General features: G+C 41.1%; 1 protein-coding gene across 3 annotated transcripts; it reads left to right on the top strand.

Annotated features, from left to right (window-relative positions):
• Positions 1 to 6: 6 nt before the first annotated feature.
• fer1l6 (fer-1 like family member 6) lies at positions 7 to 23,256 on the top strand. Of its 3 annotated transcripts, XM_074657767.1 has the most exons (46): positions 2,683 to 3,263; positions 4,934 to 5,022; positions 5,630 to 5,741; positions 6,512 to 6,566; positions 6,917 to 7,048; positions 7,126 to 7,188; positions 7,503 to 7,581; positions 7,681 to 7,834; positions 7,929 to 8,115; positions 8,925 to 9,026; positions 9,130 to 9,220; positions 9,397 to 9,514; positions 9,594 to 9,825; positions 10,220 to 10,328; positions 11,376 to 11,613; positions 11,708 to 11,828; positions 11,946 to 12,046; positions 12,364 to 12,466; positions 12,884 to 13,003; positions 13,132 to 13,284; positions 13,373 to 13,544; positions 13,756 to 13,880; positions 14,062 to 14,196; positions 14,308 to 14,457; positions 14,565 to 14,672; positions 14,868 to 14,930; positions 15,261 to 15,359; positions 15,644 to 15,869; positions 16,091 to 16,239; positions 16,344 to 16,466; positions 16,547 to 16,589; positions 17,004 to 17,048; positions 17,484 to 17,578; positions 17,975 to 18,103; positions 18,196 to 18,336; positions 18,640 to 18,767; positions 18,857 to 19,027; positions 19,237 to 19,391; positions 20,134 to 20,276; positions 20,709 to 20,797; positions 20,898 to 20,996; positions 21,176 to 21,296; positions 21,509 to 21,629; positions 21,721 to 21,878; positions 21,981 to 22,081; positions 22,580 to 23,256. In XM_074657767.1, the coding sequence occupies exons 1-46, from the start codon at positions 3,232 to 3,234 to the stop codon at positions 22,758 to 22,760; spliced, it is 5,661 nt and encodes a 1,886-aa protein (XP_074513868.1). In that variant the 5' UTR covers positions 2,683 to 3,231; the 3' UTR covers positions 22,761 to 23,256. The 3 variants fall into 3 exon arrangements, with proteins under 3 accessions (XP_074513871.1, XP_074513868.1, XP_074513870.1); XM_074657770.1 differs by lacking the exons at positions 2,683 to 3,263; positions 17,004 to 17,048 and adding an exon at positions 7 to 264; XM_074657769.1 differs by lacking the exon at positions 17,004 to 17,048 and having other exon boundaries at positions 2,684 to 3,263.
• Positions 23,257 to 23,294: the final 38 nt, after the last annotated feature.

Here is a 23,294-nt window from a genome sequence, read left to right as displayed (position 1 = left end):
CTCTGGCTCTTGGACTTCCCAGCAGGTAATAAAGTAAAAAATGAATAAGGAGCCGGCCATGCATCGGCCACATGCTCCCTCTGCTTTTACAACTCCATCCTCTGAACAAACAGTTGAGCCACCAATCACCCGTCAGCCTGTTAACTAACGTCTAACTCTGACTCTGAGTCAACACATGCACACCAGATGCAGCGGAGCGTGTCCAGCTGCCGGAACTGATGAGTGACCCCGACTTCTGACTGCAGAGATGGACCCCAAACTGAGGTAGGACACCGGCTCTGCCCTTGAGATTACTGCAGCGACGTTTGGTGTTGAGTCAACAGGATCATTTTGTTGGATTTTTACACTCAACCTGACCTGAACTGAATGTATGTGAAATCTGTGTAAATTAGTTAACGTGATCCAGACCAAACCAAAAAAAGATAAAGAAAAAGAGTCTTTCAATAGTCTTTTTATGCTCACACTGCTGTTGTAGGGACCTGTTGTCTTGCATATCAGCACCACACAGAACTAAGAGGCTGTGTTCAGATAGATAACAGCATAGTGTCCTCCTCATTCATTTCAATGAGACCACTGCGTTAAAGGGGGCATATTATTCTAATTTCCGTCCACCTTTCTAACTGAAAAGGCTTATTTATATTTATAATATTTTATTGTATAACACAGGCCATTTCAATAGAATATGACAATGGAATAGAAATAATTTACTTTTGTACGGGACTTTTTAGGCGAACTTTTAACTGGCGTCCGGTTGTCGCTTTCAATCCAAAATGACGGAAGCATATAGCTCTGCTGCTGGGCGCTGATGTTGCAATGGAAAGAACAATTGACTTCTTGGCTATAAACGTTCTTTGGTTGAGTGGAGCAGCGCGTCTCCTATAACAATCTAGCCACAAATTTGACAGACTGGCCATAAACAGTCTAGCCATATATGTCTTGTTTTCTTCCGTTTTGCAGTACGCACACCGCTACAGTGATTGTGTGTTGGGCTCGGAGTGCAGCCAAACAGCAGGTGACCTATACAGCCTGAACTCATTCCATGTCGACACTGATGGAGAACTAAAGTTTCTGCTAATGTGCTGCTTTAAATGTCAAGCAAACTGTTTTGTCGTTTGGGTTGAAGGAGGAGTTGTTGTTGTTCTGTGAGCTCAAAAAGTTCAAGAAGAACCAGTTGAATGTGAGCATTGTTCTCGACTACAACGTTTGCTTCAATTCATGATGAATAACACTAGAAACAAGTGTCCTTCACCACAATACGATGAGGAAATGGAAACTTGCCTTTCCCTTGTGAGTATTTGTCTGCTAATCATGGCAGCAGATATTATCCCATCATGTTCTGGGACAGGATGCATTCCTCCGTCGTTATTTATGATGGATACAGTCCAGTTAGTCGTCTATTGCGTGTCTTCATATTTGCGTCCTTTTTATGACCACCAGAGACGACTAATAAAGCCTTGAAGCACAGTGCAGTTCAGCAGCGAGATGCTCTACATCGCCGTGCAGCTTTGACGACTCAGGATAACAGATAACAGATGAACAAACCTTTCTAATGAATAACTTCTGTCAGTCCATGACAGACTTCTTGTTTACAACTCTTGATCCCAACATAATAAGTCAGTGTGAAGTGTAAAAGATGATATAAAACCTGTTATTTCAGACCTTTTAAAACTATTTGCGTTCGTATCGGTACCCAGCGACAGCGCCAAACATCATCTCATGTTTAACACTTCAACATTTTGGGAAGAAATGCTTGTTTTCTGTCTCATCAAGAGTTACATGAAATCAAAGTTACTAGAAAATTTGACGTTTAGTGAGCAAACAGGCTTATTTCCCTAGTGAGTCTGATGATATTCTATATTTTTCTTATCGACAAATTCCATATAAAGATGAAAACCAACAATAAATTGATCCTATGAATAACTATTACCTGATATATCTTAATACTCAGTGCTATAGAGCTCCATTGTTGTTCAAAAAGTATTAAAAACACAGCACGCTGCAGGAAATACTCATTCATGCATCAAACGGTCGTGTCTAGAAGGTAACCCCCAAGTTGCTCACAAGATGGTTAAGGTTAGACATTGACCTTGAATAGTTAAGGTTAGACATTGACCTCGAATAGTTAAGGTTAGACATTGACATTGAGTTTTTGCACTATTTCCTGCCATTTGAGTAACGTTTGATCAAAAACTAGCGCAACCAGCTATTTTAGGAATGTACCAAACCTTTTTTAAAACCCAAACTATAAATATATTTGACTTGTTTTTAAAGATGTATGTCTTCAAACAAACGGCTTGGCGCTGAGGAAGTCGGAACGTTTTGAGAGCCGGATTAATGCATTGTTGGTTTTAGGCTTGTCATTTTGATAATAACTAAAATATAGAATATTGCCTGACTTATCCTTAGTGCTGCCTCCCGTGTATTAATATTGATCCGTGCAGGAAACACCGGTCGCACACATAAAAAAAAGCTGAATATAAGCATCAGTCCACTCTGTCTAGTTCTGCTAACCATGCCAAACATGTGCAACTTCAATCATATTCTTCTACCTGTAATACTCTATGTTAAGTTTTCATGTTAAAGGAGCAAGATATTTTCATCCTCACTCTCACCTGTAAAGACTGAACTGAAGGAGGAAACACTGCTGAGGTGAAATCCTCTTATGAGAACACACCGCGTCGGTAAACAGTGATTAAATGAAGCAAGGAGGGCAGGTCCCTTTACTTAAAACCACAAACTAACACAACACTGAGAAACCGAGCCGCTGGAACCACAGCAAGTTAAACATGGGCCGAGATAGGATCAAAATATTTTCTTTAGAACTAGGAGGAAGGAGCTGAGCTGGACAGTCAGGTTTAAGGGATACTTAAGACTGGGATTAAAGTAATTCTTTGTGCATGTAGAGAGTGAGCAGGCTTTACCGTGAGGACGAGGATGTTTCGATAAGTCTTTGTTTACAGTGAAGTCATGTCAGATGATAAAGGCACTTGTAGTCTGTAAAGAGTCAGCAGATCATGGTGACCAGAGAGCTGACAGGATAATTATGTGCTGGAAATTAGCCAGGGTCGCTCAGGTGATGATATTATTCAGCTTTGACGATGTCTTATGTCTTAGTCTGAGCAGAGAGAGATGAGGAGGCAACAGTTCGTTTTTTTTAGTTGTAAACTGAAGGACGTGAACCCTCCTGGTGCCTGTTAGTAGAAAAATAAAACTTCTGTGGACGTCAGCAGAATGGATCTAGAGAGTCCTGCAACCAAGCGGCGGTGAGCAGTTTAAAGGATTTTACATTTTTTTGCATCTAACTGACGACTTCTGTGTTACATTTGACAATCCCTGTAGGATCTGTTGTCACCTAAATATACATTTTACACTTAAGATTTCAGTTAAGGAGAGACATCCCAGGCAAAAACATTGTTTTTCATGCACTGATCAATTTTTCAGACTAGAGGATAGAAAACATCCAGAATGTGTTTATTATTTTGTCTGTAGATTTCTCCTAAATTCACCAAAAGTTGGCATTAGATAATGCCTCATTTGCATATGTAAACATAACATTTCAGAAAACTTGTAATACAAAAAAAATTGTCTTAATGTAAGTAATCAACCGGGGAAGTTTCACGTTTTTGTTTTTTACCCTATTCATCTGAAGTGTCTTGCAAAATGTCTTTAAAATCTTTAAAGGCTGTTTTCTCTAAATTAATATTTTCTCAGACTCTGAGTCAGAAATCTCCACTTCAGCAGCTCTTACATCCACCAAACTTTCCAATTGAATTCCTATCTATAGTATATTCTGAAGGTTTTTACTGAGGGGTTTGCTCATACATCATTCATAGCCTGATTTATAAAACATTTTATTACTAAAAATATGGCAATAAAACGAGATATCCAAAATTCCCTCTGTAAAACTCTAATATGTCAACAAAATTAAACAATTATGAACCTGGCTTCTGGAAATTAATGCAAATTCGAACAAATTCCAGAATTAACTTTAAGATAATGCCTCATTTGCATATTTAAACGTACATTTTCATAAAACTTGTAATACAAAAAAATAATTATCTTAGTGTAAGTGATCAACTAGGGAAGTATCATGGTGATATCTATTAATTAATTCTTTTACCTTATTCACCTTAAAAACTGGTGTCTGAGGAAGATTTACACTATGAAAAAATGTGTTCTCTAGTTCTATGTCAATATTCGTAACATAAAGAAAATGTCAGAATTATTAAAATTAAAATATTGTAGGAACAAGGTCAACATGTTTTAATAATAAGATGGGAACAAAATAAATAATAATAATATTCTAATAATATATATAATAATAATAAAAAAACAATTTCTCCACAACTTAAAAACAGACTTCTCTTTACACTAACAAAAAAAGTCATAACTACGTGATTATGCTTTATGGCACATTTAAAGAAAAAAAAATTAACTATAATTTTATTTATTCCAAAGGAATATTTTTGCAATAGTTACCTGAATTTAAAGACTTTCATGGGTTACTACCTCGAGTACTTTAAGGCTGTTTTTTTTTTTTTTTTTTTAGAGGGAATATTTAAAGGGATTTTAATGTAATGTATTTTTCCTTTTACAAAATGTTGAATGTATTTTTAAAGAAAATCTGATGCTCACTGCAACAATTCATATTAACAGAATCATAAAGCATCTAACTCAGCGTGTTTTCTTTACTTATATGTCAAATAAAACCCAGAAAAACAAAATACATTAAGATAAAAATGTAAGAATAGAATTGAAGCGGCGTTTGAAGAACTAAAGTCAACATGACGAACACGATGTCTGATAGCAGTGAGGCTTCACTAATCCTCAATAGAAATATGATTACCGCTGTATTACTGATTTTATTGCCAATAACAGTGATATAAAGAGTGCATTTGACTGATTGAAGGTTATCTTCCTCCTCTGTGAGCAGGAAGGCCAAGCTGATGTTTGGCCTGAAAGGGAAGAAGAAGAAGAAGAAAGTGGACTCAGACCTGGTCCTGGCAAACAAGGGAGCTGTGGGTAAGGCCTGGAAAACAAACACACACTCACACAATCTCTCTTGGTTGTATTAACAGTGTACAATAGAGTAATTATTCCTGTCATATCAATGTGTCTGAGACTAACCCTTGTCAAACAGTCACATGTAACAGCAATTACGGGTCATTTAGGTTTCCGAGGACAACACAGAAAATCGTTCATCACAGGATGTAATTGTCTTTAGTGAGCTAATAAGCGTCCTATGAAATGGTTTTAAGATGGGCATTTTCTTCTGCGGTTTGACATGTTTCTGCATCCAACAGGATGAGGGAGTGGGATTAATCAGTGTGGACTCAATCTGACATGAACATCTGCATATTATTGAATACTTCAAAGTAATTTCAGAGCCGCTTGTACCACAAACAACAAACAAAAACTTTATTTCCAGACACTCCTTTGTGTTATGTCACTACTGCTGGAGCTAGTTATTTTTAAAAGACGGCTGATAACCAAGACCTCACATGATCATGAGTAGGACAACCTCATTGACCTTTCCCACTAGTAGTAATCTCACAGTACATGTAGTTAGAAAGGTACTTTATTTCTCATGATGCAAAAATAAAGTCAATCTGTGTGTGTTTGTGTGCAGACAGTGAGGCCGAGGTGCCTTCTGAAGCGTCTGCCCTGCTGGAGGGAGAAAACCCTGAGGACCAACCAGGAAGCTCTGCAGTCATAACCAGAATAATACCAAACTATAAGAGGTATGAATGATATACTCACATTACATAACTTTTATATACAGCATAGAGAGGCGAAGTCCCTCCCCTGCTGGTGGACTACCATGGGACCTTATGTCGGGTCGTGGCTAGAAGATAACATGCCAATTGTGAAACTCTCACGAGTTGGTTAAGGTTAGGCATTGACCTCGAAATGAAAGTCAGGATAGTTCAGCAAGTTTTCGCAATTTGCGGGTTACCTTCCAGACACAACCCTTATTTCGGAAAACAATTTGTACCGTAGTCAACAGTGTGAGACAAATATTTTTTTGATCCCGTTTGAATTGTGTCATGATCACACACATTATTTTGCAAGTCAAGAAAGTTGCAGTATGTTGTAGAACTATTGAAGTATCAGACCGTGAAGGGGAGGGATTTCGCCGATCTATTTGGGAGAAGATACTGGGTGTAGTTAAGAAGCAAAACTGATAGAAATCTCTCCCAAAGCGCTATGTGTTAGTGCCTCTTGGTGCAATTGACTACATATGCACAGATGCAGCACTTCAGAATTTATTGCCAGACTTCGTAAGATAAACACGAACGCCAAATCCTGTCACGATTGTGTCCAGTTTCTGTTCATCTCAGTGGTTCATTAAGTGAGTGTGTTCTGTCTGTTTGTGGTTGACTGTGCTGTGATGATGATCAGTCTGGATGAAAGTTTACTGTGTACTGATCATGTTCCAGGCATATATTTCTGTATTACATTAATTAATAATCAGATTGAGACTCTGACCTGTACAGTGAAACTTCCACAGGGCCAAACTGAAAACTCACGTCCAGAAGAGTGAAGGGAAACCTCAGAGCTTCCAGGTAACAACATACACAACACACAGTTATGGACTATGTTTGGGTTATATATTATTTAAAATGTAAAATTAAACTCAAGCAATTCTCAGGGGAACTCTGTGGAGTGGAAACAACTCATCAAAAGAGAAAAATATATAAATAATAAGAAAAAAACTGGAATAATTAAACAGGACACAGGTGGCCATTTTAATGCATAAAGACAAGTTGATGAAAGTCATTCTAATATTTAAACTACGAAGGGAAATATGCACAATAAAAATGCAAAAGAAATTGTGCTTTACATTGAGAGACATACGTATGACAGAATCCTTCTCATCTGTGCAGTGGTATGTAACGTTTTGTCTGGACCGTAGATTGCCGTTAACATCACAGAGGCCCGGCAGCTGGTGGGAGAAAACATCGACCCCAGTGTGGTGATTGAGATCGGTGATGAGAAGAAACAGACTTCAGTCAAAGAAGGAACCAACGCTCCCTTTTACAATGAGGTCAGAATAAATCATGACAAATACAGTGATTTTACTTTTCTGAGAGTCTAACTGTCCCCATCTCTTCTCTCCACCAGTATCTCGTGTTTGACTTCTTTGCACACAAAGAGGTCTTCTTCGACAAAGTCATCAAGCTGACGGTGAGTAAACAAAGCAGCAAATGAGCATTTCAAAGACACACACCCTTAATAGATCCAACATCTCAGCATTTTTTATTTTTTTATTTACTTATTTACACTGTGGTTATACAGTGTATTGTATGTGTATGTTATATATTGTAGCATTATGTACATAATTTACATTTTAAATACTCCTTTATTTTTCTTATATTTCTTTATGCCTATATATAAGAGCAACTGTTACGTCCTAATTTCACCCCGGGGAACAGTGAAGTATTTCTGATCAGTTTCAATCTTGAGCTCTGTCTCTTCTCTGTGCGTCTCACTCTTTCCAGGTGATGCACTCTAAAATGCTGAGGAGTTTCTGTGTTGGGTCCTTTAAGCTGGATGTGTGGACGGTCTACAAACAGCCAGGTAGCTCACCTCTTTCTGACATGTCTCTTAGTTTGCCTAGAGGTAAAGGTCAACATTCCACCCAGAGGTCAACCTAGTGTCTCTTTCTCGCTCCCTCAGGTCACCAGTTCATCAACAAGTGGGCAATGCTGACCAATCCTGGTGACAGCAACGGGGTCAAAGGTTATGTCAAGTGTGACATCAGCGTCTCAGCGAAGGGAGACGCCATGCAGCCGGGACCAAAAGCGAGTGATGCCGAGGAGCAGATAGACAAGTATGATATCCATTTCTTTCTAAATGTTGTTTTGCAGTATTCCTGCTTTATTAGACCACAGGTTTATATCGGGCCATGATGTCCTTCTCCTCAGGAACCTGTTGGTACCAGAAGGTTTTCCCTCCGAGCGACCCTGGGCTCGTTTCTCTGTGAAGGTGTATCGAGCTGAAGGCCTTCCCCGGAACAACTCCAGCATCATGGCCAATGTCACCAAGGCCTTCATAGGAGACAACACAGCACTCATAGACCCTTATGTAGTGGTGGGCTTCTTCAAACAAGTGGTGGGTTGAATATTGACTACTAGCAGTAGCAGATGATATTTTTATATGATTATGCTCATTTAAAAGTTGTCCAATTCTTATGGGTAAGACAGCAGGTTTGTTTTTGGTAAAAGAGGCTCAAAGTTGTTCAGATACTGAGGTGAATTATTTCCTCACAAATGTATTTTAAAGAACAAGTTTAAAAAGTAGTGAATACAAGAACAAATTCACTCGTTTCAGACACATTTTTAGAAATCTCATGTCTAAACTAAACATAGTTTATGGTTGCAGACCATGTCAGTTATTAAAGTTGTATACAAACTCAATCAACACTGCTCCCAGTAGACTGTACATACCAAAACTAACAATTCACTCATGCAATATCAGTGTATACCAATATCAATATTTCCTATGTGCAATAATATGAATTCAACCGTTCTGTCTGTTTCTACTTATCATATTTTGCTTTTTACTGTTTACTTATTTATTATAGTGTATATTTTTTTTGTTTACCTCTTAGTGTTGCACTATCCCGTTTGCTGCTGTAACAATGAAGATTTCCCCGCTGTGGGACTGATACAGGATTATTTTATCTTATCCTCCAAGTTCTAGACCGAAAAGCATCCCTACTGCATTGTCCTGAGGAAAGATGAACTTATTGGTTGAGAAACCCTAAAGAAATATCAGCTCCAAAACCATCTAACTGCTATGTCCACTTTCCGCCAGCTATAATTAGCTTTTATCTCAAGTTTGAAATTTAAAGTTGTTGAAATGCAAGTTGATTTATGTGAGTCTAAATCATCTTTTAATCTCCTTACCGTGCCTCTCAGGGTCGCACATCCACTCAGAAGTCCACAGCAGACCCGGTGTGGAACGAGCAGATCGTCTTCACAGAGATGTTTCCTCCTCTGTGTCAGAGACTGAAGATCCAGGTCTGAGCTTTCACCATTGCTTATGTTTAAATGTACAATTACCGAACATTATTCATAACGCAAGTAAAAACGTGACAGGATGCTGACTTCTCTCTCCTCACAGGTCTGGGATGAGGGAAGCATGAGTGATGTTGCCATAGGAACCCATTACTTTGACTTGAGGCGCATCTCCAATGAACAGGATGGAGACAGAGGTGAGGAGGGATGGAAGGGAGCAGAGGTAAAGTCATGTAGAAAGGAGGAAGAGTTTAGAGGAAGGATAAATATGTGCAGGGGACAGACAGGAATCATAATCCAGGTTGGAAGAATCATGGTGGGAATTGTTGCTTTTATTGTTTGTCTCGCTCCATCTTATTCTCTCTTCCTTCAGGGTTTTTACCAACTTTTGGTCCTGCTTGGATCAACCTGTACGGCTCTGCCCGAAACTACACATTAGGTGATGACACAGTGGAGCTTAATGAGGGCATCGGAGAGGGCGTGTCCTTCAGGTAAGTTCATTTATGGGAAAAATTGATGATTAACCGACAACATACTAACAACGAGTTCTCCAATTCTTGCTGGTGTCAGGGGTCGGGTCTACTTGGAGCTGGCAGTGGAGATCTTGTCAGGAGGGACGGGTGCCGAGTCCAAGCTCAGCAGAATGATGAAGCCGCTGAAGGACGCCAAAGCGGGTAAAGGCGGAGGGAAGGATGGTAAGACTCCTGCAGGAGGAGCAGCGGGAGGAGCAGCAGGAGGAGCTGCTGATGATGACAAAGGAAAAGCTGTGGCTGAGGTCCTGCCTGTGGAATCTCCTCCTGCGGTAAGAAGTTGTTTCTTTTCCTCAATGTTCTCCAACATAGAACTGCGATGTAGTAATTTAAAAATACTATATGGTTTCGTCAAACCAAATGGTTCAAATTTGTTGTTGACCGAAGCCTTTTTTTGGTGAGATTAGTATGGTAAGTGGCTCTAAATACTACAAGACCCATGAGCCTTTAACATAGTTTCTTATTGTCTGCACTGATAATTCAACTGGGAGAGTTTTGGGTCCATAGACATGCCACAATTGTCACTAGTCAATTTGGATGATTGCATACACCAGGTAGCGTCTGCAAGATCATTTTAAGGTCACAGGAAGTGCCTCTCATTATGACACGAAAAGTCTTTATGACAAAAACAGTTTAATGAATAAATGGAGATGTTTCTGTGTCCAGCTGAATTCGGACAACAACGACAGCTTCCTGCTGTTCGGGGCGTTGTTCGAAGCCACCATGATTGACAGGAAGATCGGAGACAAGCCCATCAACTTTGAGTTCTCCCTGGGTGAGTCGCCAAATCCACTGTTCTCACACATTTAAGTAATCAAATGTAATGGTCACGTAACAAACACTGTCTTTTGAGGAGCTCACAGTTTAATACGTGTTGATACATATTTTGAGTAGTTTGTGTTAAAGTGTGTCTTTCATTTGATCCGCCCTGTATTTATCACTGAAGCCAAGATTAAAGATTAGAGTAGGTTAAATTCCTAGAACAAGTAAAAGTAAAAAAGTATTAACATAAAAATATGATTAAAGTAAAAGTAATAATTTTGCCAATTTCAGAATAATGTATATCATGTTATTGGATTGGATTATTGATGCATTAATGTGTATATCACTTAAGTACAGTACTTGAGTAAATGTACTTAGTTACTTTAAACTACTGCTGGTGATGCATAAAGAAACAGGCGGCAACCTCCGGGTCTGTAGTGAAGTGAAGCCAACGCTGAAGTGCCTTAAACTTGCATTCTTTCTAACAGCCAGCAGGGGGCGACTCCTCTGGTTGCAAAAAGAAGTCTGATTGTATAGAAGTCTATGAGAAAATGAGCCTACTTCTCACTTGATTTATTACCTCAGTAAACATTGTAAACATGAGTTTATGGTCTCAATCTCTAGTTTCAAGTCTTCTTCAATACAGCAGGATGTTCATTTAGTAAATGATGGTCCCATTTAGAGTCAGATAGACCAGAAAGCAGGGGATGCTTTAGGGAGTGGTTACCTTGTGATTGACAGGTCGCTACCACGGCGTTGTCCGGTCTGGGAGTTGTCCGTGTTTTTGTCTTAGAACTTTAACCCTTTCACAGTGTGTTTTCAATTCATGAAAGTTCATTATAATACTTTTGGTTGCCTAAAAATGTCTTATTCAGTGTTCGGTTGTACTTAGCTCCACCCTCTAGTTGCAAAAAAGCAAGATGGCGACGGCCAAAATGCCAAACTCTAGGCTTCAAAACGGAAGTCCACAAAACCAATCGGTGACGTCGCGGTGACTACGTCCACTTCTTATATACAGTCGATAAAAGAAACCCAATTCTTCTTTTGTTTCCTCCTTCAGGTAACTACGGTAACATCATGGAGCCTGCAGACAAACCCGGCGTCCCTGGCCCCAGCCCTACCGGCAGGAGGAGAAGAGCGCTGGACGTCGGTGACAACAGTGACACGTCTGGCACCTCTCCTGTAGGCTCCCCCCCCAGCATGTCCACCCCGCTCCTACCCAGAGAACCTCAGGACACCCCGTTGGCCTCAAAGTCCACCACGCCTCCACAAAAACCGCTCATCGTCGAGGGAAACAAGTTGAGTCGCTTTGTTGTTCACACTGTATTTTGCTCTTCATCGTTTTCTCCCAGTTCATTGTGTGGATAACTGTGTTTACATGTGTACATTTAGATACTACATGTATCTTCCTCTGGAGAAGAAGAAGCATTGCGTTAATGTACTGAGTCACTGGGAGGACAGAACCTACCGACTCTACAACTCTAACATGCTGGACAACATAGCTGTGCTGTTTGTACGTACACATTCTCACCACATGCTGTTTTCACTGATCAGATTTTGTCAGAACATGATCAGATGTGTGCTCTTGCCCCAAAATCCTAGGAAAAAACAAATATTTCTTGTCTTTTAGGAGGAGGGTGTCACCAGTGCTGCAGAGCTAGACAAGAAGTCAGATCCAGGGGCGGAGCATCGGCTCAAAACCATCCTGAAAGAATTCTGCATGGACGCCAGGTATTCAGACAATCTAATCAGGGCGTGATAACACTGTTTGTGTCTCACCGCAACGATGATGGGAAAGTCTGAACAGCACTGCTTTATATGTTTGCTGTTTCTTTATAAAGAAATCAAATAGGGAACACAAATAATAACCATGAACAATCTGTAACTTTATGTATTTTTTAGAAAAGTGTTTCATCCCAGTATGGCTAATTAAAGGTGCATGTTTGTAGATACCTGGTTTCTGGTGACAACAAGCTTCTCATTGCTTCATTGTGAGAAAGTGTATATGATTGCGTCGTAGCCTAACACACTGTTCTGTGTCTCTGCAGGAGTTTCATAGCCACAGCGGAGGCCAAGTTGAAGGCAGAGCTAAAGTCGAGTTACCTGACACAGCTGGACAGGAAACGCCTCACTATGTGTAAACAGGAACTGGTGGGGAAAATCTGAGATACACACAAACACACATTTCCTTAAATATAAACTGCTACGTCTTTCTGCTGAGGCCTTAGGTGAATCTCTTTGTCGCTCTTAGCCATTTTCCACAAACCGATCCAAGATCTTAAAGTCCTAAAACGACTTAAAGTAAAGCATTTTGCTGCTTCAAGAGTTTCCTCAGTGGGTTAATAATGTTTGTTTTGCCAACACTTCTCAAGAACCAAGTTTTAGATTGGGGTTGGAAGCCCGGTGCGTTGCATACAGACGCTAAAGGGTGCCTCTGTGTTTCGGTGTCAGATGCTAAGAGGCATTTACCAAGTGTTGGTATTTGACGAGTTGGGAGTGAGAGTGGGTTGCACCAAGCACAGAGCATTTGCACCAAAGATGTGCACGAATCATGCATTTGTGTTGCAGGAGAGTATGATCGGAGAGGCCCAGTCGTTGGTAGTGAGGAAGAGAAAAGCTGGTTGTGTGAAAGAAATGCTGCAGCAGGCAACAAAACTCACACACAAACTACGCTTCCTTGTGGAGGAGGTATGGGACTCAATGTTTTCATGTACATTCTGACAATTTGTGTGTAAGACATCGCTGTTTTTCTTTATTTACCTTGTACATCTAAACTTTTCTTACACACACGTGCATGCCTTCACACTCTGCTGCAGCCCCAGCACACAGTGCCCGACATGTTTGTGTGGTTGCTAAGCAACAACAAGCGTGTTGCGTACGCTCGGGTCCGTACCAGAGACCTGCTGTACTCCAGCAGCCAGGAGGCCCGAGGAATCCACTGTGGCAAGATAATAACACTGTTTCTAAAGGTAAACACACAGATGACTTAAAACTTCATTATTTTTCAGTATATGAGGGCTGGCGGAGAAAAACTGATATGTGTTTATATGTGTGCAGCCTCCAGGGAAGCGTGTTGCAGGCTTGTCAGTCCAAGCGAAGGTGGATGTGTATCTGTGGTATGGAAGCTGTTCGGACTCCGCCCACATGCTGGACGACCTACCTGCAGGGTTCAGTTCAGCCAAAGGGGCCGCTGATGCCAGCTGCCCTCCAACCAGCCTGCTCTGCGCAGGTAAGAAACAATCAGATTATTACAATCCCTCCACTTTTCTGGTTATTTTTGGCATGTTGTCTTTGAACTTTCACACATTGCAAATTGCGATACTTACTGTTTTCGTCTTTTCGATAATACAATCACTATTATAGAGGGAAAATATGTTTTTGTGCAACTGATGCTTGAAAGTCATTCTAAACCACATGTTATGTTGTGTGTGTGTCTTCAGAGCAGTATCAATTCCAGTTGAGGTGCCACATGTATCAGGCTCGTGGTCTCATCGCTGGAGACACCTCCGGCCTGTCTGATCCTTTTGCTCGAGTCACCTATCTGTCTCACAGCCAAACCACCAATGTAAGTGTGTGTTCATGTTCCTAGAATATCAGTAAACCTTCTCTGTAGTGATGTGTCGGTCGATTTAAATTGCACACTTTTAATGTAGTGTATTTGCTTCTTACTGCGTGTAGGTTTTGAGCTGGTGCTGTCCACGTCTGATTGTTTATATGTGTGTTCATGGTGTGTGTGTTGCTGTCAGGTGATCAGTCAGACTCTCAGTCCTACATGGAATCAGTGTTTGCCAATGAGCCGCCTGCTGCTGAGTGGAGATCTGCAGCACATCCAGCAGGAGCCGCCACGTATTCTCATCGAGGTGTACGACGACGACGCACTGGTAATGCTACGTAGATAGATTGACAAAAATTGACATCACTGTTTTAGACATGTTGCTGCTAAGCTGCTGGCTCTTAGAATTGAACTGGTGACCTTCTTTCTCTGGTCTTAGGGTAAGGCGGAGTATCTGGGAGCCACAGTGGCGGTGCCTGAGGTCCGATTGGCCTCTGACCCCTACACCCCTCCAACTCTGCAGTACAGCCCACTGCACTGCGGCAGCCAGCCGGGAGGAGACCTGCTGGCTGCGTTTGAACTGCTGCAGGTCAGTCAATATAACCATTTAGTTTCCATCACGATGAAACAATAATGACAAATGTAGAATGAACAAAGCACTAATAATGAAGAAGTATCATTGTGATGAATGTGTAGATCCAAGAGTTTGGAGAACTGAGTCTGCCGGCGTTAGAGGAGCAGGAAGGAGGCATCTACACGGTTCCTGCCAACATCAGACCTGTCCTCAGCACCTACAGGCTGGAGGTTTGGCTGCTTTTTTTTAAAAACGATTTATATTTGTGTCCCCGTTTTTTTAAAGATTTTTGACGATGAACAACACTGAGCTGAGTCGTTCTGTCACTCATTTATTATTAATGTTCTCTGCTATTTTAGGATATTTTGGCTCATAATCCAACCCAAGCACTCAGCTCTAACTAACCTGTGTGTTCTGTCCATCAGGTGTTATTCTGGGGTCTGAGGGAGCTGAAGAAGGTTCAGCTCCTGTCTGTTGATCGCCCACAGGTACGCACACACAAACACAAAGGGTCCTTTTCTTGTCTCTTTGATTCCTTTCCTCGCCTCCTCTCCTTGCGTCGTAGTCCTGCGCATGGGAGATGTGAGCGGAGAAGGCGAGGAAGAGAACAGGCATTTAACAAAATGAGACATCCTTTCCTAGGAGCCATCATTTTAAAGCGACATCAATCAAATATAATTTGTGGCACAGCTACATCCGCTGTCCATTGTTTTGTTATACTGCTGTATTTGATGATCTCTGTCAGATCCTAATATCCAGTTAATTTACACATTAGAAGAAAGGATGGTTAAATAACAACCCTTTCTCTCTTTCTCTAGGTCATCATAGAGTGTGCAGGTAAAACACTGCGCTCCTCCGTCATTCAGAAGTACAAGTCCAACCCAAACTTCACCACGCTGGTTGACGTCATAGAGCTGGTAAGACCAATATAGACCTCACTAATGCACTTGTGGCTGAATGGGAGCGAATCCCTGCAGCCAGGTTTCTAAATCTTATGGAAAGATGATGGAGAGCACAATAATGCTCGTGGTTTGTTATGAGATGTTCAACAATCACATATATTCAGGTGTCCACATATTTGGCCATGTAGTGTAATATGTAACGACGGCGTCCCTGGATGGAGTCTTGCGGAGGAATCAATACATTTATTGGATAATTAATGGAATTTATGAAAGTTCTTCTCTATTGTGTCGTCCTTTAGGAGTTACCAGAGAACGAACACCTCCACCCTCCTCTCAGCATCACTGTTGTTGATTGGCGGGCCTTTGGTCGCAGCACGTTGGTTGGAAACCACATTATCAACAACCTCAAGGCCTTCAAATACACGCCACCCCCGGCCCCGCCTGCTCCCGTACAGATACACAAACCACCAAAGGTCACATACACCCCGGAGCCTGTCCTGATACCAGAGCCACAAAGCACTGAGGGTAATACATGTGTGTATGTCTGTCTGTATGTGTGTTTGTGTATGTGTGGCACACTGAGTGATTTTTACGGCCTGAATTTTATATTTCTTTTTTCATGTTTTTACATTTAACGGAACAGTGTTTAAATTTGGGGGGGTCCATTAGCAGGAGTGGATTATAATATTAATAATAACTATTATCTCGTCCCAGTGGAAGATTTATCTTTGTTTCTCGTCCAATAGCAGCATACGAGGACGTTGGAGAGGCCAGTTCAACTGCATCACTAACAAAACAAGATTTCCTGATCACTGTGGAGGATGAAGCCCCTCCTCCACCTCCAGCCCAACCTTCACCTCCACCCACAACTAAGCAAGACCCCAGGAAGAAAAGGGTGAAGGTTACTGCATATATAACTAAATAAATGCTCTTATGGATCACATGTATCACTGTCTAAATATTCTTTGCCTGTGCATGTTGTGTATATTTGAAATCCAGGACAGCAGGACAAAGACCACTCGTGGTCGTTCCACTAAGCGGAGGAGGCGGACCATCGCCGACGAATCAGCAGAGTGCGTCATCGACTGGTGGTCGAAATACTACGCGTCTGTAGAGAAACAGGTAGATCTGATCGATGAGTTTTGTTGCAAAACATATTAAAAAACAGAATGTGAACATGTACGCTCCTGTTTGTGTTCCAGGCCAAACAGCAAGGCTCTCCGTTCCCCGACGTCTTTGAAAAAAGTAAGAGCTCCTCTCATGTAACATTACGTTCTCTGTGAACACTTAAATTCAATGTCAAAGACAATGTTAATGACGAACGAAGGTGTCAGAGTTGGTGTGTAAACGTGATTGACACAAGTTAAGGTCGCATTTATTTTTAAACGTCCGACAGTTTCGGACAAAAAATTCAGACATGTCGTGGAAAGGCCTTAAATCTTGAGTGCAGCTGTATTAAACGCCAGTGTAGGTGATCAATGTCCAGATCAATGTGACATTTAGCCATATTCCTATTGTTCAGGCTTTTCAGCGTGAATGGAGAGCTTTGCAAAAAACATCTTTAGGTCAAATATAAATATAAGAGTAAACTGGTCTTAGGGAGGGTTGTCCCATTATTTTCCCCCTGACCCCCCACACACACATTGTTGTGCATTGCAGCTTTGCCGTACGAGGGCTTGCTCAGCGATGGAATAAACTCCCTGGGTAAGGACAAAGACATGCAGCTAAAAAAGCTGTCGACATAGAGCACTTTCAAGACAGTTTTAGCCTCTGTTGATTCTAACTTCCTTGGAGGAAATCTTTTGCTTGGTAACTCGCCGGGGACTGATTGAATCTTACTGGTTTCTGTGGTACAAGCCTGTAGATAGATCTGTTAGGCTCTGTTTATAGTGTTGGTATTATGGTATTATAGTGTTCTGTCACTGCATGATCCACCCTGCAGCTACCACTGTTAGCCTCCAGGTACTTTCAGCAGTGGATAAAGGTTGTGGTGGCCACTTTACTGGGTGTACAGTTACCTAAGATTTTATTCCTCCTGCAGCATTAAAAAGAAACATATGATACTTTTTACACAATAACGGGGAACTCTTTGCCACGGTGCTTTGTGTCACTGAAAATATGTCTTGTTTGTTCCATCAGTCAGCAGCTCGGAAGGAGACAAGAAGAAGAAACCGACAGGAAAAGGAACCCTGGAGCCAAGCATCGGTCTGCCTACTAAATTAGCCACACTCGAGGTACTTGGTGCACACAATACAATACAATAAGATAAGAGCAGACACTCTTTTTAAACCAGATGCTCAGAATGAAAGAGCACTCCAAAACAAACAGCTACCAGCAGTGATGAACTACAGAAAACACACATATTAAAGTGCTAAATTCACAATTCACATGGATAGACTTTGTCCGGATTTTGCAGTCTGAATCTCTGGTGCATTTGTTAAAAACATAAACAGGGTAAATGGGAGTGTGTGATTCTCCATCGTGCATAAATTGTCTATTTATTATGTCTAAGAGAAAAAAAAACGTTACAAATATGTGCTTTTTTTCTAAAATCAAACAATAAACCTTGGTATTGATACATGTCAAAGAGATAAAAGTTCAATGCAGTGATGCTGATAATCTATCTGCAGCTGTACAACAAGGAGCTAGAGGCAGAGTTTGGGCCTTTCAATGACTGGGTGAACACATACGAGCTGTTCAGAGGGAAAGCCAATGAGGAAGAGGGAGCGACGGAGGAGAGATTCGTAGGCAAGTTCAAGGTGAGACAATAAGGTTGAATGTCCTCTATGGGAACCACTGACATATCTTCACTATCGATCTATTCCACTATAATGCATAATCTTCTCTGCAGGGGCGATTCTGCCTGTATAGACTGGCTGAGGACGAGGCAGAGGACTGGGACGAAGCGGTGGACAACGGGGACTTCAGAGTCAACAGAGGAATCCCTCCCAACGGACTGGTCCAAGTCCTCATACGGGTTTACATCGTCTCTGTGCGTCTTCATTTCTTCATTTCTCAGTTTTAGACGTTTAAAATGTTTACAATAAATGTTCTTAAGGATTTAGACTAAATACACAAAATGCTATTCACAATCTAAGAAAATGTTTTGGTTAATTTATTTTGAAGTAACTAGGCTTCATTTAGCAAGGATCAAACAAACCACATATAGTCTATTTTGATGTTTTTTTATGCACTTTGGCACCTTATTTACATTAAATGTAAAAAAAAAAGAACCCTCTTATTTGTATGAGACTAAACTATACCAACATGTTAATGCTCTGTCCTCCCTCTCCAGGCGTCTAACCTGCACCCAGCTGATCCGGATGGGAAGGCGGACCCTTACATTGTTCTCCGGCTTGGCAAGAACGAAATCAAAGACAGAGACAACTACATCCCTAAACAGCTGAATCCTGTGTTTGGAAGGTAGGTGACTGGCTTGACTGATAACTTATCCCTTTATGTTCTAAATCAGTACCCCACCCCAAACTTCTCTTTTTCTTCTCTGCGTCCAGGTCTTTTGAGATGCAGGCGACGTTTCCTCAGGAGTCTCTGCTGTCGGTGGTGATCTATGACTACGACATGGTGGGAGGGGACGACCTGATAGGAGAGACTCGCATTGACCTGGAGAACCGATTCTACAGCCGACACAGAGCCTCCTGTGGACTCCCTACCGAGTACAGCGTGTGAGTCTGGGCCTTTTGCCCTATTTATTTATGGTTTATTTGACTCTTAATTTATATCTACTTCATCTCTGTGTCAGTTTTTATGTGAACAAACACATTAAAGGATAAAAGACTGCCATAACCTTTCATTAAAACCGTGTAATTTATATAATAATCATAAATCTAAAACAGGTCACTATGCCTCCTCCACCTTTCTGTTTGTCTGTTAGTGACGGTTATAATGCCTGGAGAGACTGTCTGAAGCCGTCGGAGCTGCTGACTAAGCTGTGCAGAGACAACGGTCTGGCCGATCCTCTCTTCAGACCAGGACGCATCACTGTGGCCGACAAAATATTCACGGGCAAGACGCTCTTCATGCTTGAAGGTAAAGACTGGACCCACTACATGTTGTAGGGTTATAAGCCATTTATTAAATGTTTTTATGCTGCTTATAAATGCTGAAAAAGGGGGAGATAAAGTAAAGCCTCACCCTTTAATCATATGCAACCACACAATTACATCTAAAGTGATAAAACAGAACAGTATTCTCATTTTAAAGTGTCATTTTAGTTTTTATGCCTCCGGATGCATTACGTTTTGGGTTATCCGTCTGTCTGCTCCTAAATACTTTTTTTTATGATGTTTCTAAATGTCAAACTATGACTTTTATCATGATTTTTTTTTAATAACATACTACACTTTGACTTTTTATGATTTTTTTTTAATGACAAAGCATGCTATGACTTTTTTTTATCACATGCTATACTATGACTTTTTATGATTTTTTTTAATTGTTATTATACAATGCATTTTAATGATTTTTTTAATGACATACTATACTATGACTTTTTCATGACTTTTGTTAAATGACGTACTGTACTATGACTTTTTTCTTTAATGACATACTATACTCTGATTCTTTATGCAGCCGTGGCCAGATGTTGTGTCTATCTGTGACCTCACAGAGCAAGTTTTTGGCCATAACTCTAGAATTTATATGCTAATTATGACAATTTTACACAAATGTCTAACAGGATAAAATGATGAAGTGATGATTTATGACAGACATGGATGTAAACTGCAACTTGACTGGTCAATAATAATCTTGTGTTGTGTGCACGTCTCAGACGAGCCGCTGGAGACCTATGAGCATTTGTCTCTGAAGATCCTGCACCGCTGGGCGGAGCTCCCGGCTGTGGGATGCAAACTGGTACCAGAACACATCGAGACCAGAACCCTGTTCAACAAGGCTCGGCCCGGCATGGACCAGGTACTTCTTTTTTAACACTATCTAACAAAGTATAATGTAATATGTGATAAAACCAAAATATTGTCACAAACTTTTCTTCAGACAACAAAAAGTAATTTGCCATTTGTATGCCTTCAACTTCTTTATCTGTTCCATCAGCCTCAATCTTCCAGAATAAAAGCATAATTTCTACAAATGTTATGTGATACAAAAACAACAAATTATATTTCAAAATACTTCTGTTGGCTAGAACCATATCCTCACAGAGATCTACAACATATTTTGAGAAATAGTAGGGTAAACTTATTATTACTTGAGTGCTGCCATGTGAGAAAGACAGAGGTTTGCCGATGATGCAAGAGTAGCGACTTGTCTCTTTGTGGAAGCATCTTTTCAGCACTACTACAAGACAATAAACAGTTCTTGATTCTTCTCCTGTGTGTTTGTGTGCAGGGTCAGGTCCAGATGTGGGTAGACATGTTTCCCATGGACTTACCTCATCCGGGACCTTCAGTGGACATTTCACCTCGAAAACCAAAAGGGTGAGAGCTGTCTGTCTCTCTCTCAGCACCTGAAGGCCAATCTTTAAAGTCTTGATGAAACGTCTAACACCCCAATGTGTGTGTTTGTGTGTGTGTTCAGGTACGAGCTGCGTATCATCATCTGGAACACAGAAGATGTGGTCCTGGAGGACAGCAACTTCCTCACCGGTCAACAGTCCAGTGATATCTACGTCAAGGGGTAACTACACTATCTTTCTCTCCGTTCCAAATGCAGGTATTTGTCAGACTCATAATTTGCTATTAGTTTTCTGATTCTAAACAGTATATTTTCTTGTATAAAAATAAGTTGTTAGCCTACTTTTCCCTGCTATTTAATGTTGCCATGTAAACAGTGCCATTGTTGATCTTTCTCTGTAGCTGGTTGAAAGGTATAGAGGATGACCGTCAGGAGACAGACGTCCACTACAACTCTCTGACTGGAGAAGGAAACTTCAACTGGCGCTTTGTGTTCCCCTTCAGCTACCTGCCTGCTGAGAAGGTACTGACAAGTTTCTTTACTAGTCATATGCACAACAATTACAGCAAGCAGTCATTTGGCAATGAAAATATTGGGTCTCAGGTACACTTCAACAACGCTAATTAAAAAAGAAAAAACACAAGTAGAATCAAAATGAGAATCAAAGACATAGAATAGTGCAAGTTAAATTATAGGGTCACACCAACATCTCTCTTTTCCTCTCTTCCTCACAGGTAGTAGTGGTGAGGAAGAAAGAGCACATTTTCTCTCTGGATAAAACGGAGCAGAAGCTTCCTGCCATCCTCAGTCTGCAGGTCTGGGACTTCGAGACACTCTCCTCTGACGACTTCCTAGGTGGGTCTTACTGCTTCTCATTGTGTATCTGTGTTTCTCTATTTCTATATTTGCCTGATGACAAGTGTGTGATATTGCGTGTGTCGTGTAGGCACGTTGGAGTTGAACCTCCATGGTTTCCCTCGAGGGGCGAAGACGGCAAAGTCGTGTAAATTGGACATCTTGACGGACGGGACGGAGAGAATCTCTATCTTCCAGCACAAGAGATCAAGAGGCTGGTGGCCCTTCAGCAAGTCTGGAGAGCTGACGGTACGTACACAAATACACAAACACACTGCACGAACCAAGTCTTACAGACCGACATGGTGAGACTTTGACTGATGGTTGTGTCGTGTCCTCTGAATCCATCAGGGGAAAGTGGAGGCAGAGTTCCATCTCGTGATCGCTGAGGAGGCCGAGAAAAATCCTGTTGGCCGAGCCCGCAAGGAGCCGGAGCCGCTGCCAAAACCAAAGTAAGAGTCTGGCAATATTCGCTCTACAAACAAACTTGCTTGGTGTGTGTTTCTGTGTTCCTACTGTGGAGGTGTGCTTGTTGCCTTTAACGGCGTGAACTTCAGAGGTAGGAGTTTATGAGGCACAGCGTGAGAAAATGTGACTTAAAAATACTATGACTTCTGAAAATATGCCGTTCTCATGATATTGTTGCCCTGTTGCAGGTGAAAGTGTACTAGTGACTGTAACTAGCGAGTGCTGCAGTATTTCTTTTCGGTAGTTTGTCTGATTTCTGTTGCTCCTAAAGTAGTGTTATTATGGTAAGGATGGCCTTTGAGCGAGGCGAATGGCGTTCCCACGGTTTTGCACTTGGCGGCTCATGTTACCGCAGACATGGAAAGGGACGAGTGAGTGGAGGGGTATTCAGTTGGTTGCAATCTGCAACTGCACCACTAGATGCCATCAATTCCTACACACCGTACCTTTAATTCTCGCTTCTCCTCTCTTTATCCCCCCAGTCGTCCAGACACCTCCTTCTCGTGGTTCGTCAATCCATTCAAGTGTTTCTTCCACTTGGTGTGGCGAAGCTACAAGAAGTACATCATCATCGCCCTGGTCGTGCTCATCACTGTGCTCTTCCTCGCTCTGCTGTTCTACACACTGCCAGGAGCCATTTCTCAGAGGATAATCAATGGATAACACAAAGACTAGGGATGAAAACAGCGACCAATAACTCTTTCAACGTACTGCAGTGTTGTCTTAAGATAGACTTAAAACAATCAGTACTACAGTATACTTTTAGCTTATCCACATTATCTGTTAAGGAAGAGTCCAGCTTTTGGCTGAACTCCACAACAAAGTTCAATGATTACAATCAACCATGCACTGGAACACCCATTCTGTCCAACCAAACATTTCACTTTAAAATACATTAACATGTACATGAAAATATATTTTACTGTAGAAGGTTTCTGTATTCAAATAATGTATGTTTCCTGTGTATTGGAGAATTAGTTTATACATTTTAAAATTCTGAATGTGTAAATTATGTAAAATGAAGGCAAAGACAAAGTGATCCATATCAGGAACTCTAATTTTTTTTTGTCCGTACATATGTGTAGGGATAAGTTTGACCTGATGAATCCACCATGTGTTGAAACATTGTAATCTATGCTCAATAAAGAAGAAACTTAAGGCTCTGCTGTTATTTAGTTGTGAATGGAACTTCAATGT

This window comes from Sebastes fasciatus, chromosome 14, assembly GCF_043250625.1.
Source record: "Sebastes fasciatus isolate fSebFas1 chromosome 14, fSebFas1.pri, whole genome shotgun sequence".
Lineage (NCBI taxonomy): Eukaryota > Metazoa > Chordata > Actinopteri > Perciformes > Sebastidae > Sebastes > Sebastes fasciatus.
This window is presented reverse-complemented; position numbering and strand designations above follow the sequence as displayed.